The sequence below is a fragment of the Carassius auratus genome, chromosome 28, assembly GCF_003368295.1.
Source record: "Carassius auratus strain Wakin chromosome 28, ASM336829v1, whole genome shotgun sequence".
NCBI classification, from domain to species: domain Eukaryota; kingdom Metazoa; phylum Chordata; class Actinopteri; order Cypriniformes; family Cyprinidae; genus Carassius; species Carassius auratus.
The window spans coordinates 12,809,998-12,825,660 of NC_039270.1; the positions used below are offsets into that span (position 1 = coordinate 12,809,998).

At 39.3% G+C, this 15,663-nt stretch overlaps 1 protein-coding gene across 2 annotated transcripts in view; it reads left to right on the forward strand.

Annotated features, from left to right (window-relative positions):
- LOC113046825 (protein shisa-9-like) overlaps nt 1-10,957 on the forward strand; it is a 62,760-nt gene extending 51,803 nt beyond the window's left edge. Inside the window, exons 4-5 of one of the 2 annotated variants that reach the window (XM_026207861.1) lie at nt 284-394; nt 5,763-10,957. In XM_026207861.1, the coding sequence (XP_026063646.1) occupies nt 284-394; nt 5,763-6,229 (578 nt within the window). In that variant the 3' untranslated portion in view covers nt 6,230-10,957. The remainder of the gene's footprint in view (nt 1-283; nt 395-5,762) is intronic. The other variant, XM_026207862.1, reaches the window with a different exon arrangement.
- The last annotated feature ends 4,706 nt before the right edge of the window (nt 10,958-15,663 follow it).

Genomic DNA, 15,663 nt, shown 5'->3' on the forward strand with positions numbered 1-15,663 from the left:
CATAGCATTAGTTCATGTGTCGACTGAGAACTGAAGCCATGACCTTGACGCTCTACAGAACCTGAGCTGTAAGACTCATGCATGTCCTTCATCCCTCTTAACTCGCTGAAATTAACGGCAGACTTTCTCCTTTACTGTATAATCACATGCACTCAGCTCTCTCTAAATATGCTGACTTCCCTTTTACTAACGCACCCTTCCTCATTGTGTCCCTCTCTCTCTTATGTGCTCCCTCGTTCCTCTCTGTCCTCCTTCTCCTCCTGTGCTTTCTCTCTTCCTTCAGAGCATAACCACCTGAATAACGTCACGCTTCCTCATTTGAGTCCCGCAATGACTCTGTCCCAGCCTCACAACAACCTGGGCTTCAACAAATACTCCTCTCTCAAGACCATGGGTAAGACGCACGCACAAACAGCTGTCACATCTTATAATGCACAGCATAAACGCCACACATGTTCATCAAGGTCACTTTACCCACAACCACTGATTACCATTGCAAATCATTCGCAGTGTCATTGACTGCAGGGGGAATACACAATGTAATCACTTATGCAAATATCACCTCTCATATCGAGAGGGAAAAAACCCTGACATGTCATTAGAATCACAGGAGGGCGTTCTCGGGAGCGTGTACTGTACACATGCGGATATGATAATAATGGACACAAACGCACGCCAAGTAGTGTGGCCTTATCGATCACAGCATGACTCCAAACACAGAGGGACTTGTTTACTAAACAGTCACACGCATTACCCCCGAGACACATATAAATACACACTCGCTCAGAACTAGTGGCTGATGGGAAATCGGTTGAAATGTACTAATGTGTTCTTTATATGAAATTAAGGGAAAATATACATCATACACTCCTGGAACAACAGAATACATACAGATTCAAAGACACTAAAGCTTCTATTTTCATAGAATATTTTAAAATATTATATTTTATTTACCTGGTTGTACCAAGAAAAAAAAGAAAAAAAAATAACTATAAAATCATAAAATAAAATTAATAACGTTCAGTTAGGAAGCTAATTTGAAACTAGTTTGCTATGCTTCAGCGTACAAATAAATAAATGAATAGTTAACCTACAATGTCAATTCTATTATCTTTTACTTACCCTCCTCATCTTTTTGTCTTTTGTGAAAAAAAAAAAAATAATTTTAAAAACCATTAAAGTGTATTTCTGCTTAACTATCCAAACTATATATGATTGTTTGCATACACTCTCAAAATTAAGATTGTCACTGAGACTGTAGCCTTAAAAGAACAACTTTGCATCTTGAAAGCTTCACAGTAGTTCATTAGGGGACTAACTGTATTTACTAACTCCCTACTCTATTAAGTTTAAAAGTTAGATATACATCATGATTTATACTGTATAGATCATGTTCTACCTCAAAACTTGCTATATAATCTTGATATAAGAATTAATATATACCCTAGAAGTCTGCTGAACATCTCAGGAAGCTTAATTGTGACAAATTCTGATCTTTTTAGCTCAAAAATGGTATTAAGAGAAAGCTTCTAGTCAATACATAATGCATGATGAGAAAGCTGTTTCTAATCTGGACAGTGTTGATAAGGATACATTTACAATTCAATACTATTCAAATAATACATAAATACAATTTCACAAATCAATAAAAAATAGATTTCTATTATGGGATCTTACTAATGTAAAACATATTGTTTCTGTTGCACATATTTAACCCACATCAAAGAGAAATGAGTGGATAAAACACACAAAGATGGAGAGGGATTTATTTTTGCCCCTTCAAACAATGTGTAGTTATGGTGCATGCAGTCTCTGGCATGGTGTCTTCTGTTGGATTAGTGCATTTGGAAAGCTTGAGGTGGATCAGCCCTGACTGCGCTGGCAAAGAGAGCGGATGGGGAGAGTTCAGCAGAGCAAGTGGAGAGAAAGATGAGAGGATGACGGGAGAAAAGGAGGAGAAACATGCACATGGGGAGGGGGTGTAATGAATAGGGTTGGAGCCAACTTGTGGCAGGTGCCTAAGACAGCGTCCCATCAAAGTCTTAATTAAAGAATAACGATCAGAAACAGACAGACCGATACAGAGAGAGGCAAACTAAATTAAACAGAGAAAGTTGTGAAGAAAGAAGCAAGGGAGAAAAGCCAAGAAGGAGACATAAGGAAGATGAGAGAAATAGTGTATGTGGTAAAGAGGGGAAGAGATGGTAAGAAAGAAAGAGAAGAAATGGACAGAGAGGCTCTTGGTGCATTTACCGTCTGTTCATAGATACATATGTTCACTCTCTGAGCACTTCCTGTGTCTGACATCATCAGGCCTTTATGTCACATTCTCTCCTGTTGCAGCGCCTGAATGCCCCTGAGGACCAAACACACACATACACACACACACACGTTTGTTTTTGTGAAAAGTGGGGACATCCCATAGGCGTGATGGTTTTTATACTGTACAAAATGTATATTCTATGGCCCTTCACCAACCCTACATCTCACCCTTACCCTCACAGGAAACTTTGTGCATTTTTACTTTCTCAAAAAATAAAATAAAATAAAAAATAAAAAATAAAAATCATTCTGTATGATTTATAAACGTTTTGAAAAATGGGGACATGGGTTATGTCCTCAAAGTCAACCTCTCCTTGTAATACCTGTGTCATACCCGTGTCATTATACAGAGTTGTGTCCTGATGTGTGTCAAAAACAAGAGCACACACACACACACACACATTGTTTTTCTATCATTTCATTGACTTCTACTGTATTAATAAGGAGGTAACAATGTGATCAATATTCTAATCCTAATACTCCCTTAAACCTTTTTGCAATTTTTTAATTTTATAACAAAACATTTTTAATGTCTACAGATGCATTTTCCTTGTAAAGTCCCAAAAATGAAAGCAAAATGACTCAGACACATATGCACATATGATAAAATAATTAATAAAGACCATAATCTTAACCTTTGCACTAAAATAAAACTTTTTTACATTGATAAAGTAAAAATATTTAATAATGATAATACTGTACATCTCTGTCTAGATACAATATTTTTTAGGCTGGTTGTGTGTATATGGCATAAGTGTGTGTGTGCGTGTGTGTGTGTGTGTGTGTGTTAAATCTGTTCCTCTCTTGCTCATTATCAGGGTAATACATCTTGGTGTCCTTCTCTTTAAACACACTCCTTAAATTATTCATGCCCACTCAACGCACTCTGCCCACATAACATATTCACTGGACCTTCACTGGAAGTCGACTGAACTGTGGTTCTTTAGATCCTCTCTTCTCCTTCAAATTCAAATCAAAACACTCCTGAATTAAAAAGCACATGAATGTGCTAATGGATGTGCACACTTAAAAACATAATATGAGCTAATCTGCCCGTCTAATCGCATTAGCAAATTACCGCTTGATTCAATATCTACAGAAACAAATTAACATCCTCATTTGGGTAAATTTTGTCATATTTCTACATACAGATTTTGTCACTTCTTCAGACACGAACAACGTGTTGTGCTGAGACATGGCTATGGCCCTCAGCATGTTGCAACATCCCTAAAACCCCTTCAGGTTTCATTCTGACCTTCTAAGCTGATTGTAATGCTAACCGACATTCACTCATGTGCAACCAAACAGTGAGCTTGTCCATACTGATGCGCTCAAAAAGAATCATAACAGTAGCCGCTATTGCCAAGTTTCCCCAATCTTACTTTAGTGACTACAGTATTTTGGCAGAAACAATGATTGCCCCCGCATTAGGATATAGTTTGAAATCACACGTACACATAAAATGAAATTATGCTACATGCTTGTGTGCCTTGATAGCAGGTACTCACCTCATGCATTAGCCGTGACTCAATCAATAGCGAGAAAGGACAGTATAGGAAGTCAGGATGGAAAACATAAAAAAGGAGACAAAAATGACAAAACAGTGAAACAAGGTTTATGTCAGAGGGCATTGAAGCGTGTGGCCTGTCTATAGCTTGCAGCACTCAGTGGAGATTGGCTAGTTTGACAGGACAGGCTAAAAGGCTAACTCCGCTCTGTCAACGATGCTAACATGCTAACCCACTTTAACCTGCAAGAATAAAATAACCACCATGTATTATACATTTACATTTACATTTATTCATTTAGCAGACGCTTTTATCCAAAGCGACTTACAAATAAGGACAGTGGAAGCAATCAAAAACAACAAAAAGAGCAACGATATATAAGTGCTATAACAAGTCTCAGTTAGGTTAACACAGTTCACGTAGCATGGGCTTTTAAATAATATAATAAATTAAAAGAAAACATAGAATAGAAAAAGAATAGAGCAAGCCAGTGTTAGAGAACATACATATACATATACACACACACACTCACATAATTGCATAATAAATTAAAAGAAAATACAAAAAGATTAGAAAGGTAGTTTGATTTCTTTTAAGAATATAATTAGAATAGTGAGTGCTAAAGTTAGAGAGTCAAAAAAAGATGGAAGAGATGGGTTTTAAGCCGATTCTTGAAGATGGCCAAGGACTCAGCTGCTCGGATTGAGTTGGGGAGTTCATTCCACCAGAAGGGAACATTTAATTTAAAAGTCTGTAAAAGTGACTTTGTGCTTCTTTGGGATGGCACAATCAAGCGACGTTCACTTGCAGAATGTAAGCTTCTAGAGGGCACACAAGTCTGAAGTAACAAATTAAGGTAAATGGGTGAAGAGCCAGTGGTAGTTTTGTAGGCAAACATCAATGCCTTGAATTTTATGCGAGCAGCTATTGGTAGCCAGTGCAAATTGATAAAGGTGTGACGTGTATTATTTTTGGCTCATTAAAAATGTATCTTGCTGCCGCGTTCTGGATAAATTGTAAAGGTTTGATAGAATTGGCTGGAAGACCTGCCAAGAGAGCATTGCAGTAGTCCAGCCTGGACAGAACAAGAGCTTGAACAAGAAGATGTGGAGCATGTTCTGAAAAAAAGGGCTTGATCTTCTTGATATTGCATAAAGCAAATCTGCAGGATCGGACAGTTTTAGCAATGTGGTCTGAGAAAATCAGCTGAACATCAATCATAACTCCATAACATTCATAACCCGTACTGGTGCATATATACATATATACCTAACTTTACCAAGCCACTGTAAATATCACTAATCAAAATATTACACAAAACAGTGCATAATAATTATAGTTCTACGTTTATAACTGCAGCTTCTGTAGTGAGATTACCATAGTAAAGTATAAAACATTTCAAGTGCCTTTTGGTTTCAGTTGAGTAATGTTGCAGTGGAACATTTTAAAAATGTTTGTAGGTTGTCCTTGTACCTCAAAGTGTCATTATAACACATTTTAACTACACAAACTAACCCAGATCAAACGGCAAACCACTCTACTGTCTCCTTTCAACTATGTGCATCTGCTCTTCACTGGACATTCCTTGCACCGATCCTTTCAAACAGAGTCCTGTTTCTGGACACATATAATTAATATTTCATCATGACAGTGATGTGAACAGCCATAGCTCCCTAAATTCATTGTATGTACGTTCATGCATGCATGTGTGTGGCGTGATGTAAAAAAAGAGCTGAGGGCATCCTCATGTCATGCTTGATGACCCTCTGCTCCAGGTGTTTTAATCATAAGATCCTCTTAGCACTAAAAATAGTAAAATACATTAGGTTTAGTAAAATACACCATAGGGTATGTGAGTGTAAAAGCAACACTATTTAATGAACGCATCTTTATTTCTAACTGTTTGTTTTTTCCTGCCCTTTCTCTCTGCAGATATTACAGCAAGGGATTATTACCCCAAGAGCTACCCCATGATGGATTACGTACACCGCCAATCCTCGCCTGCAACCTTCCAGCCTATTGCTTTCCACCCAAAAGACAAACACTTTCTTCCCCCTCCGGACATCCATACTCCATTGGCCATCACCATTACGTCAGCTCAAGTCCCCAAGCCCAAGATCTCCAAGACTAACACCCACCCACTCACCTCGAGCTCAGCCTTCAAGGTTTGGGACCCCAACAAGAGCCATGTCCAACATCAGGTCCCTCTCATGATGCAGCCACAGCCACCACTGTCCCAACCAAACAGTCGTCGCCAGGCCTTCTCCAACAAGCGTCAGTTTAGCATTGAGACTCTTCCAGAGTTGTTCACTCAACCTCTGGGGTATGGACAGTCTCCACACCTCCACCCAAAACACAAGGGACTGCCCACGAACAGCAAAACAGAGGTGACGGTCTGAGGGGAAAGCCTGGGAAGGATACAAACACAAGAAAGCATGACTTCGATTAGACAACCGGATGTGAAAGCTTCTACACATGTGCTTCAGTTATATTTACAGTATATTTCCTCCTAGTGTTTGTTTTGGACTAGATTTATACTCATTGTACTATAATACAAAGAAATGAATGGGAAAACGTTGCATGGTCTTGATTCCGATTCTTGGTGGGCCTTGAATCCCTAGTGATCCTAGCTCCCCTCTAAAATTATGGCCTGTTGTTCTTGTACTTCTGGCCTTCAGATGTCTCTTGTGGTCCAGACCAATGTGTCCGATAGCAAAGGGCAGGAACCTTGCACCTCAGGAGCCTTCACACCCTTCTGGACAAGGCCATTGTGCTGTCAGCTTCCATCAGTCAAAAGCTGCCACACAGTGAGATATTATTCTGACAATTCTAAACCACTGAGGACAAAGAAACAGCGGGGAAGCATACGGAAGGGGACAGCGAAGAAACCAAGGTGCCCTGTGAGAGGGAAAGAGAGTTTCAGGTGTTGTGATGTCTAAGGGTTTGTTATTTCAGCCAACGGATAAGGGTCTAGGTGAATTTGGCAAAGTCCAATGTCTCTCGGTCTCTTTTTCTCAACACCATCATCAAAGGACGCATTCAAGCACTTGTCCAGGGAGCGAACTGCCAACATCAAGTCATAGCTATTCTGGCTGTTTCTATTTCAAACTCTTGTTTGAGGCACAGCACAGGTAAAGACAAGGTCGATACGCCAGTCTCTGTTACAGACAGAACTCAAGAGAGACATTTCAGGGGACAACAGTCGCCCGAAGAGATGAGGTGCCATAGTGACGGAGGAGGTGAACAAATCCGGCAATGTCATAAGTAACACTGCCAGAACAACTTTGCTAAATTGACCCATGTGTATTCTTGGCAATATATGTCAAACAGCATGCTTCCTTTGAATAATTCTGAATGTAAATAATTATCCTTTTGGTGAAAGCAAGAACCTTTTAGACCGTGGCAAAATCAAGCATGTAGCAGCAATACCTACACCCTATTGTAGCATCCTAATGGGCATGGAAAATCTGGTGATGGGCATCAGTTTTAAAGGGAAGAGTTTAGGTGTCTTAAGAGTTGCTCGAGAGACCAAGGAAAATGGTAGCAATACTAGGCCTATCCGTCCTCTCCTGCCTGGGGCCACATGACTGATGGACACAGCTGTCAAACTCACTCTCTCTCTGCTGTTCCAAGCTGTTCCCTGGCAGGCGTTTGGCTGCCACACTGCCACAGAACAGCAGGGGGCGCTGTAATTGATGACAGCTTGCTTCTAATACAGCAGATCTTAAATATGTTCTCCCATACTGCCTGTAGACACGTCTTTCTTGTCTGTCTTATCTTTTTTTCATTGACAATGGATCTGAATGGAGAGTTATGGTTATTGACCCTCGGATATCTGATGGTAACCTCTTGCTTTACATAACATAACATAACATAACATAACATAACATAACATAACATAACATAACATAACGTAACATTAACGCATCTGTTTACCAAGCAAACGGTTGTGTCTAAAAAGTAGCACACTTTGTTTGAACAGCCTTGTGAGATTTTACAGGCCAATGACATCTGATGCTCAAGCCACATAGGGAATATAAAAAGAGTTTGAAATGTTCATTGGAATGGCTTGCAAATAAAACGGCAGTATTGTGAGAGACAGAAAAGGATTATTGAACTCAGAAGCAGGAGGCAACACACTCGTAATGGTACAAAGCCTTCCTTTCAATACATTAGATCGCATTAAAGTCATTGCAGTACATGTTACAGCAGTTGGGTCTGTAATGAACTGTAAAGAAAGGACGAAACAAGAAAGAAACAAGTAGCTCTCTCTCTTTATATTCCCACTGGCTTCATTTTGGAGATAATTTCTACTTGTGGACCAACTCCAGGGACAGCAGTTCCAAAAATAACAACAATTACAGTTACAGCATGTTCCTGGACGGCTATTTTCAACCCTTGAATTGATGCGAGGATGTATCAACATGCTCTCTTGGGTCAGCATCAAGTTAAACTATCCTGAGCTACAGAGATGCTTCATTCAGTTTCGGTGGCAATGGCTCCAGGGTGTCATTGGGTTTCAGGGGCAAACCCTGGAGGACAGACACGGCTGTCAGACTCTCCTAGCACAGAGATGTCAAGCGATGCCAAGGTGAGCCAGCTACACAGCCCTCTGCCTGAAATGGAGCCACTTTATCGGCCAGGAGGTCATGAAGTCTGTCTTTGAGGAAAGCCAGAAAATACTAGAGCAGAATTAGATTTTGACATAACCACAGTGACAGATTTCTGGCTGGATCAGCTTGAACCCTGAATCAGATGAGGACTATCATCCAGGTATAAACTTTGATATTAACTCAATAAAGCGCTGGATTGGTCAATTAACTACTTAATTCCACAGTTTGAGGACTATAAAGTGAAATCAAAAGAGGCTGTGTGCGTTCACATCTGTTACAAAGAAACACAAGGTGTAAATATCTACTTTCGAATTCCTTCGGTGTGAAGAATCATTTCCAGTGGTTATTTTAAACCACCCAAATAAGCTGAATGACTGTTGTTTCTGATTTCTTCTTAAAACGAAAGCGTTCTACCTGTGATGTGGATGCTACCAGGTAGTATTTTATCTTTAGCAATACATGATGTACTTTTTACTGTTTATGTACTATTTGCAATGTCGTCTTTTTTGTACCGTAAGCGTAATTGGAATCAAAGTCGAGCCTGCCGCAGTTGACAACCATTTGACGGAGATGAAGTGCTTCCGAATTTTAACACCCTTCTCACCTTCCTTACTAACTTAAAAGATGTCTTGCCATATTTGAAGCCTGCGCTATATGTATAAAGCCTATAATTTTTAAAAGACGTATTATAACCAATGCTTGAATGACATGTTAGTTGCCAATCCAGAGACATGTAATATGTATATTGGAGAATCACATTGTTCCCATTTGTTTGGTGGTATGTTTGACCGATCTAATCTTATGCACTATTCTAAACTGTACCTTTTGTGTATGTATAATTAGGATGAATTCTACTAAGGGCTTTAAAGGATGTATGTGATATTGATAGGAGTTGCCTGTGTTCAAAATGGAAAAGGTTCATTTTTTCCAATGCTATGACAGGGAGTACAGTTGCTTGTGTCGGAGTGTAGGGTAAACTATAACAAGAGGTTGTGAAAGTGATGCTCTGTCCTGCTATCAAAATTTTAGGGAATTTATTTTTGCCTGTGTGTTTGTGTATTACTCTCCACCACAAAGCAAAAATTATGTTCCCTCTTGCAGAAAAAGGGACTTTTCTTGTTTAAACCCTGAATAGACATGCAAAAACATGTTAAGGACATATGAGAAAAAAGACAATTGCTCTAAGTTTGAACCATACCAGCATTTAAGGAAATCCAAAGCCAGCTACAGCAAATGCAGATTGATCCTAATTAAAAGCCACTGGTTGCATCATTGATAAAGAGAATGACAGGAAGACTAATTAGGCTTGTCTGTTGACTTAAAGAAGGCCAGTTTTTTTTTGCAACATCACTAGCATTGAGAAATATCTCCTGTCATGTTTCTTGTGTTTTACATGTTTACTGATTATAATCGCCTGTTTATACATACGTCAGGGTTAAAAGAGCAAAAAGTTAAATATATAAATATTGTGCAAAAATATATGTATATGATGTGAATATAAAGTAGCATTAGTTCACAGCGTTTCACAACTAGAAACACAAATTAAAGCTGAGGATTTGACATTGTAAACAGTGTTTAGTGGAACTTTTTCTAGGTAGAGCCAGCTCACGTTACCCCATGTCCTAACTAGGTGCGATGCAACTCATTTCCAAGTAATTTATTTGTCCAAAATGCCATACAAACATAGAAGTGACAGCTTGGTCCATGGAAGTATTATTTCCCAATAGTTCTTAAAGTAAGTGTCGAACTAAACACATGTCTCAGAGATCATTCTATCAAAATTTAATCCCAAGCAAAAAAAAAACAAAAAAAAAAAAACAATCATCGCAAATTTTGTAATAAAATGACCAATCAGTAAACAGCATACATAAAACTTTAAGTACATCATTAGCAGGGCTTTGGCACTCTAGCAGGATTTTGGACCAGTAAGCAAGAAGCTGTTGGCTACCCAAAACAGTCCTATAACAGAAGTCCTGCCTGGTTAGGACAGAGTTGTTCACTTTAAGAAATAAACAGCACACTGCACTCTTGTTAGTCCTTTTATACACAGTTCTCTATCAGTCTGTCTTTTCCACTCATCCTAGCCTCCTCCTCTGACTCTTCAAGCCTCGATGGATGTTCACACTGACTGTGATTAAACTGTTGGATGTCACAGAGTACCCTTTCTGCATTCCTAATGCTAGTGGCCATATTACATTGTTTATTTGCATAAAATTCACCTTTACCTTATCTTTGTTGCATCAATAGTTGTTGTCACTTGTGCCACTCATAAACTGGCAACTCTTGATAAAAAGGAAAAGGCACTGTCAGTGTGTACAACCAGACACTTTTCATCTTCGCTATCTTGAAACTGGCATACATTTGCAAACAGGGCCTGTAGAGCGGTGTAAGAAGTACTGGAAAATTATACTTTAGTATGGGTACTTTGACAGCATTTTACTTCATTAGCTAAAAATATACTTTAAAGTATACGGAAAAAAGGAAAAATATAAAGAAAAAAAAGATCTGCATCTGCATTAGAGTCTAAACATTTATTTAAAATAAACAAATCCATAAACAATATTACTTTTGTACAGCAAGGACACATTCAGTTGTTTAAAAGTGACAATAAAGACATATGTTACAATTGATTCCTTCACATAAATGCAGTTTTTTTTTTTTTTACTTTGGTAATAAAAACAAACATACAAACAGAAAAGTTTCTTGAGCACCAAAGGACCAATAAGAATGACTTCTGAAAGATCTTGTGACACTGAAGCCTGTAGTAATGATGCTAAAAATTAGCTTTGCCATCACAGGGAAAAAATAAATAAAGAATTGATCAAATTAATAAAGAAAATTTTAAATTGTAAATATATTTTACAATACTACTGTTTTTACCACATTTTTTATCAAATAAAGGCTGGCTTGAAGAGCAAAAGTAACTAAAACAACAACAAAAATCTTACCTTTGTAAGTAATTGTGCTTAAAAGATCTTTTCTTAGCTTTTGAAATTGATCAAATTAGACTTTTAAAATTAGACTTAGAAATGCAATGCAAAGCAACCTATTTATCTGCAGTTGTCCTCAATATCCCAAATACACAAGACTCTTGGATAAATCAGATGCCAAACTAAATTCAATATGCTGAAACGCGAACTGAGCAGATTGAAATGAATCAAATTAATCTTCATCAGTAGTTATAATATAGACACATGTTTCTGTGTGACTGAAGAAACGTCTCTTTACAAGTATAAATGACCATGATTCGACCAATTACTGTACATTTTACATTGAAACAGATTTTATTGATTGTCTATTGAGATTCTCTGACTGTGATATGCCTTTATTAGTTCAATTAAGCCGAAGAAATTATGCATTCTCAATAAAAGGACATTTAAATAAAGATGATGACTAATTAAAACATACTTTATACTTAGTAGTTTGAACACCTTAGTGAAATTGTAACAAGTACATTTTCCAGAACACTACTGAAGTGACAAAACATACAAAGTATTTCAATACTCTTTATACACTCGGCTACAAGAACCCTTGCAGAAAATGATTTTTGAACCTCAACTACTGCACCATGGCTGACAGGTTCATTGATTATAAACTAGTTTTGTTGCATCACTTGCTCACAGTGTGGACCCGATATTACTGTAGTCTCTCTCTTTCTCTCCTTGCTTTTCTCTCTCTCTGTCACTGTCTCGTTTGTGTTTGTTCCTCCATTTCATATCTCGTCGGGACAGTGGGAGGTGTAAGTCTTAGCTGTCATTGATATCTAAGTTAATATGGGTCTCCTGAGGCTGTGGAGAGAGAGAGAAATGGAGGACAATATAGTATGATGATGAAGAACTGTGGGTGGAGAGAGGAGATCTGACATCCTATCCTCTCGTATCATTGTACTTCATCTTTTTTGCTTGTCTAATGCCCCATTTCCATATCTGCCATGCTTTTTTCCCTTAAGTCTGGTTGCACTTTGTGGAGATGCTGAATAATTCAGAGAAATAAAATTTACAGGATGGTAAAAGATGGAGACAGTGAGGGAAACAGAGCTGTAGAGAGCACGTGAAAGACTAGAGATGCAAAAGCAAAGCTGAAATGCACCTGTTTGAGAAGAACCACAGTTTGCAGTCCTGTATCAGTCTAAGTTGTAAGTTTTAAAAGACATTTATGTATTGTTACAAAGGTCAGTGTCTAGGAAGGTTTGGTTTGACTCTAAAGGAGCATCCTAAGTTTAAAACGTGTTGACATATTCTCTTTAGAAACAGGAAGTTGAGGTTGGTCACAATAAAATCTCATCCTTTTTTTTTTTTTTTTTGATATACCAGAAAATAATTTGGCAATTGTTTTAAATAAACCAGCCCTGCATAGCCAATAGATAGTTTGAAAAGCAAAATGACAAATAAAAGTTTTTTTTTTTTTTTTTTTTTTTTCACCTGTTTGTAAGCTGATAATCATAGAAAATGCCATAATTTCAATTAAAAAAAAAATATATATATTTTATGCACTTACAGCGATATAAAAGAGAACATTACAACACCAACTACTCACCAATGTAAAAGTATAAAGTACAACAAAGCTACAGATTATGTGTGATAACATGACACTTATTGAATAACATTCCTTTTACTAACCTTATCTATAACTGGAGCTGGAATATTCCTTTTAATACTAACATAACATTAACTATTCATATCATCTAATAATAAAAATTACAATTCCTATGCTTCCATGCAAAAATTGTTGTAACTGTCATGTAGATCTGTAATGTTTTCTGCTAGGTCAGCAAGAGAGCAACCTTATTCAATAAATTATAAGTATTACTTTGAAACGTCTCAGGTTATGTATGTAACCATGGTTCCCTGAGAAGGGAAGGAGACACTGCATCCTTTAGAGGTCACTTTGGAGAACGCCTTCACTGTGACCGGTTTCTGAAGCATGACAATAACATTGTCCGGCAACAGCTTAAAACATCATAACCTGGCATAATCACAGTTTAAAAGGGCATTGGGAGAACACGTCATCCGCTTCTTTGTCTTGCGTCTGAAGCATGGCAAGGAAACTAGAGGATGCAGTGTCTCGTTCCCTTTTCAGGGAACCATGGTTACGTACCTGAGACGTTCCCTTCCGAGGAAACTTCAAACTGCGTCCTCTAGAGGTCACTTTGGGGAATGGTATACCCATGCAGCCATGCTGAGGGGAGTGCATACCATAAACCACAGCAAGCACTTAGTACCAACTCTACCATAGCCATGGGAGTTGCCCCAAGGACGCCTTGTTGGCTGTCAGTGACATTTCACCCTTTAGCCAAGGGCCTGAGCTGCATACCCTAAAATAACTTACCTTTTAATGGCTGGTCTGGAAAGTCTGGTTGAGCTCTGCCCTAGGCTTGGAATCAGAAGACAGAGATTCCTTTAAGGGGATACAGCCAGGTGTCTAAAAAAAACCTAGCCTGCCACCCCGGGGGCTACCGCCAGTTCTGAATGAACCTGCTCAAATAACTAATTTGACTGATCTTTGGTAACCCTCCTCAGAAATGTTTCAATTGAGATACATAATTAGAGTGGAGCCCAAGGTGAGAACAGGGAACTCAACAAGCAACCCGCCAGGGAGGCAAAAGATGGCCAAGCAACCTGGCATGACTGTTAACCGGAGCTCAAAGGGTGCGAAGTCCCAACTCCAAAAATAGGAGGGGGTCTCAGATGCTCAATCTGGGAGTGATGCTCATAGGTGACTGTCTAGGGTGAAGAGAGCACTGCTCAGCTCAGCACTGCTAGGCTGGACCCAAAAAGAGGCAACTTATCAGGGAGGCAGCAAGCAGCCCAACTACCTGATGTCAGTGCAGGTTCAAATCCTAGCAAGGAGACAGAAGAACCCAGCTTTATCAAAGCAATCAATAGCTCTGTGTCATAGTACCTAGCTCTCAAGCAGAGAGAAGGACACACAGAGCCTTGCTCAGGACTGTCAAGTTCCCACAGGACCCTCCAGATAGATCTCAAGTTTTCGGGAGCAGAATCTCGGCTCTCAAGCTGAGGCAGGCCCTTAGAGCACACACTGGGAGCTAACCCTCACAGTGAAGGGAGCACTTCTCAGCTCAACCAGAAGGAGGTGCTAGATTTTGGCTCAACCAAAAAGCAGCATAATGGAGCGAAGGAGTTCCATGGAGCAAAGGCCCAACTCTCAAAATAGGAGAGACGTGGTCATAGGTGACCCTCTAGGGTGATGAAAGCACTGCTAAGCTCAACCAAATGGAGGCAATTTATCAGGGAGGCAACAAGCAGCCAAAAACCTGATGTCGCAGTCACAGAGCTCATAGAGCAGATGGCTCTACCCTTGGCAAAGGGAGAGGAACCCAGCTAAACCGAAGTGATCAATAGCCCAGGGGCGAAGTACCTAACTCTCAAATAGAGAAGAGGACTCACATTATCTGCCCAGGACCGGACAAGCTCATAAAATATCCCCCAGAGTGAGAGGAGCACGGATGTCCGGGGAGCAGATTGACTGCAAATGGGAAATAGGAAAACAACGGGGGTCCCAGCATAGGGACAACTGACCAAGGAGCCGATAGGGAAGGGACTAAAAACGCAATACAATTATCAATCGGTCAAAAACAAGAGGTTCTGACTTAAGCAGGGGAGGTGCTTGCAGAGGTCCTAACCCTTAAACAAAGTCAGAAAAACAGAGACAGGTCCTAGTAGCACTGTGGATAAAGCTATTTAGTGAATTCACTTAAAATTAGCAATAGACTAGATAAAATGGATCAAACTCAATGTCCCCTTTGCAGTCGCTATGCACACTTGATGCACATTTATGCCGAGCCCGCACTGAGGTGAGCTCCACAGCAGACTTCTACCCAACAGTCAAAGTGGCATTACGTCATGAAAGTGTGGACTCACATAGAGAGTCCACGAGTGTTTAGGGTGTGATTTGGGACAGGGACATAGAGGATGACGTGTTCTCCAGGAACCCTTTTATACTGTGATTGTGCCAGGTAATGTCAATGTTATAGCCATGTTTACTTGTATGCTGCAGACACCAGTCACGCTGAAGGCATTCCTCAAAGCGACCTTTAGAGGATGCAGTTTGAAGTTCCCGAAGGGAACAAATTTTTACTGTAAGGAATGATATGAATTAACATATGGTAGAGCAAATTTGATGTTCATGATGGCAAGACAAATGATGCTGCTGATGATGACCATGCTGACACAACAGCAAAGAAAATGCCAATGGTTTCT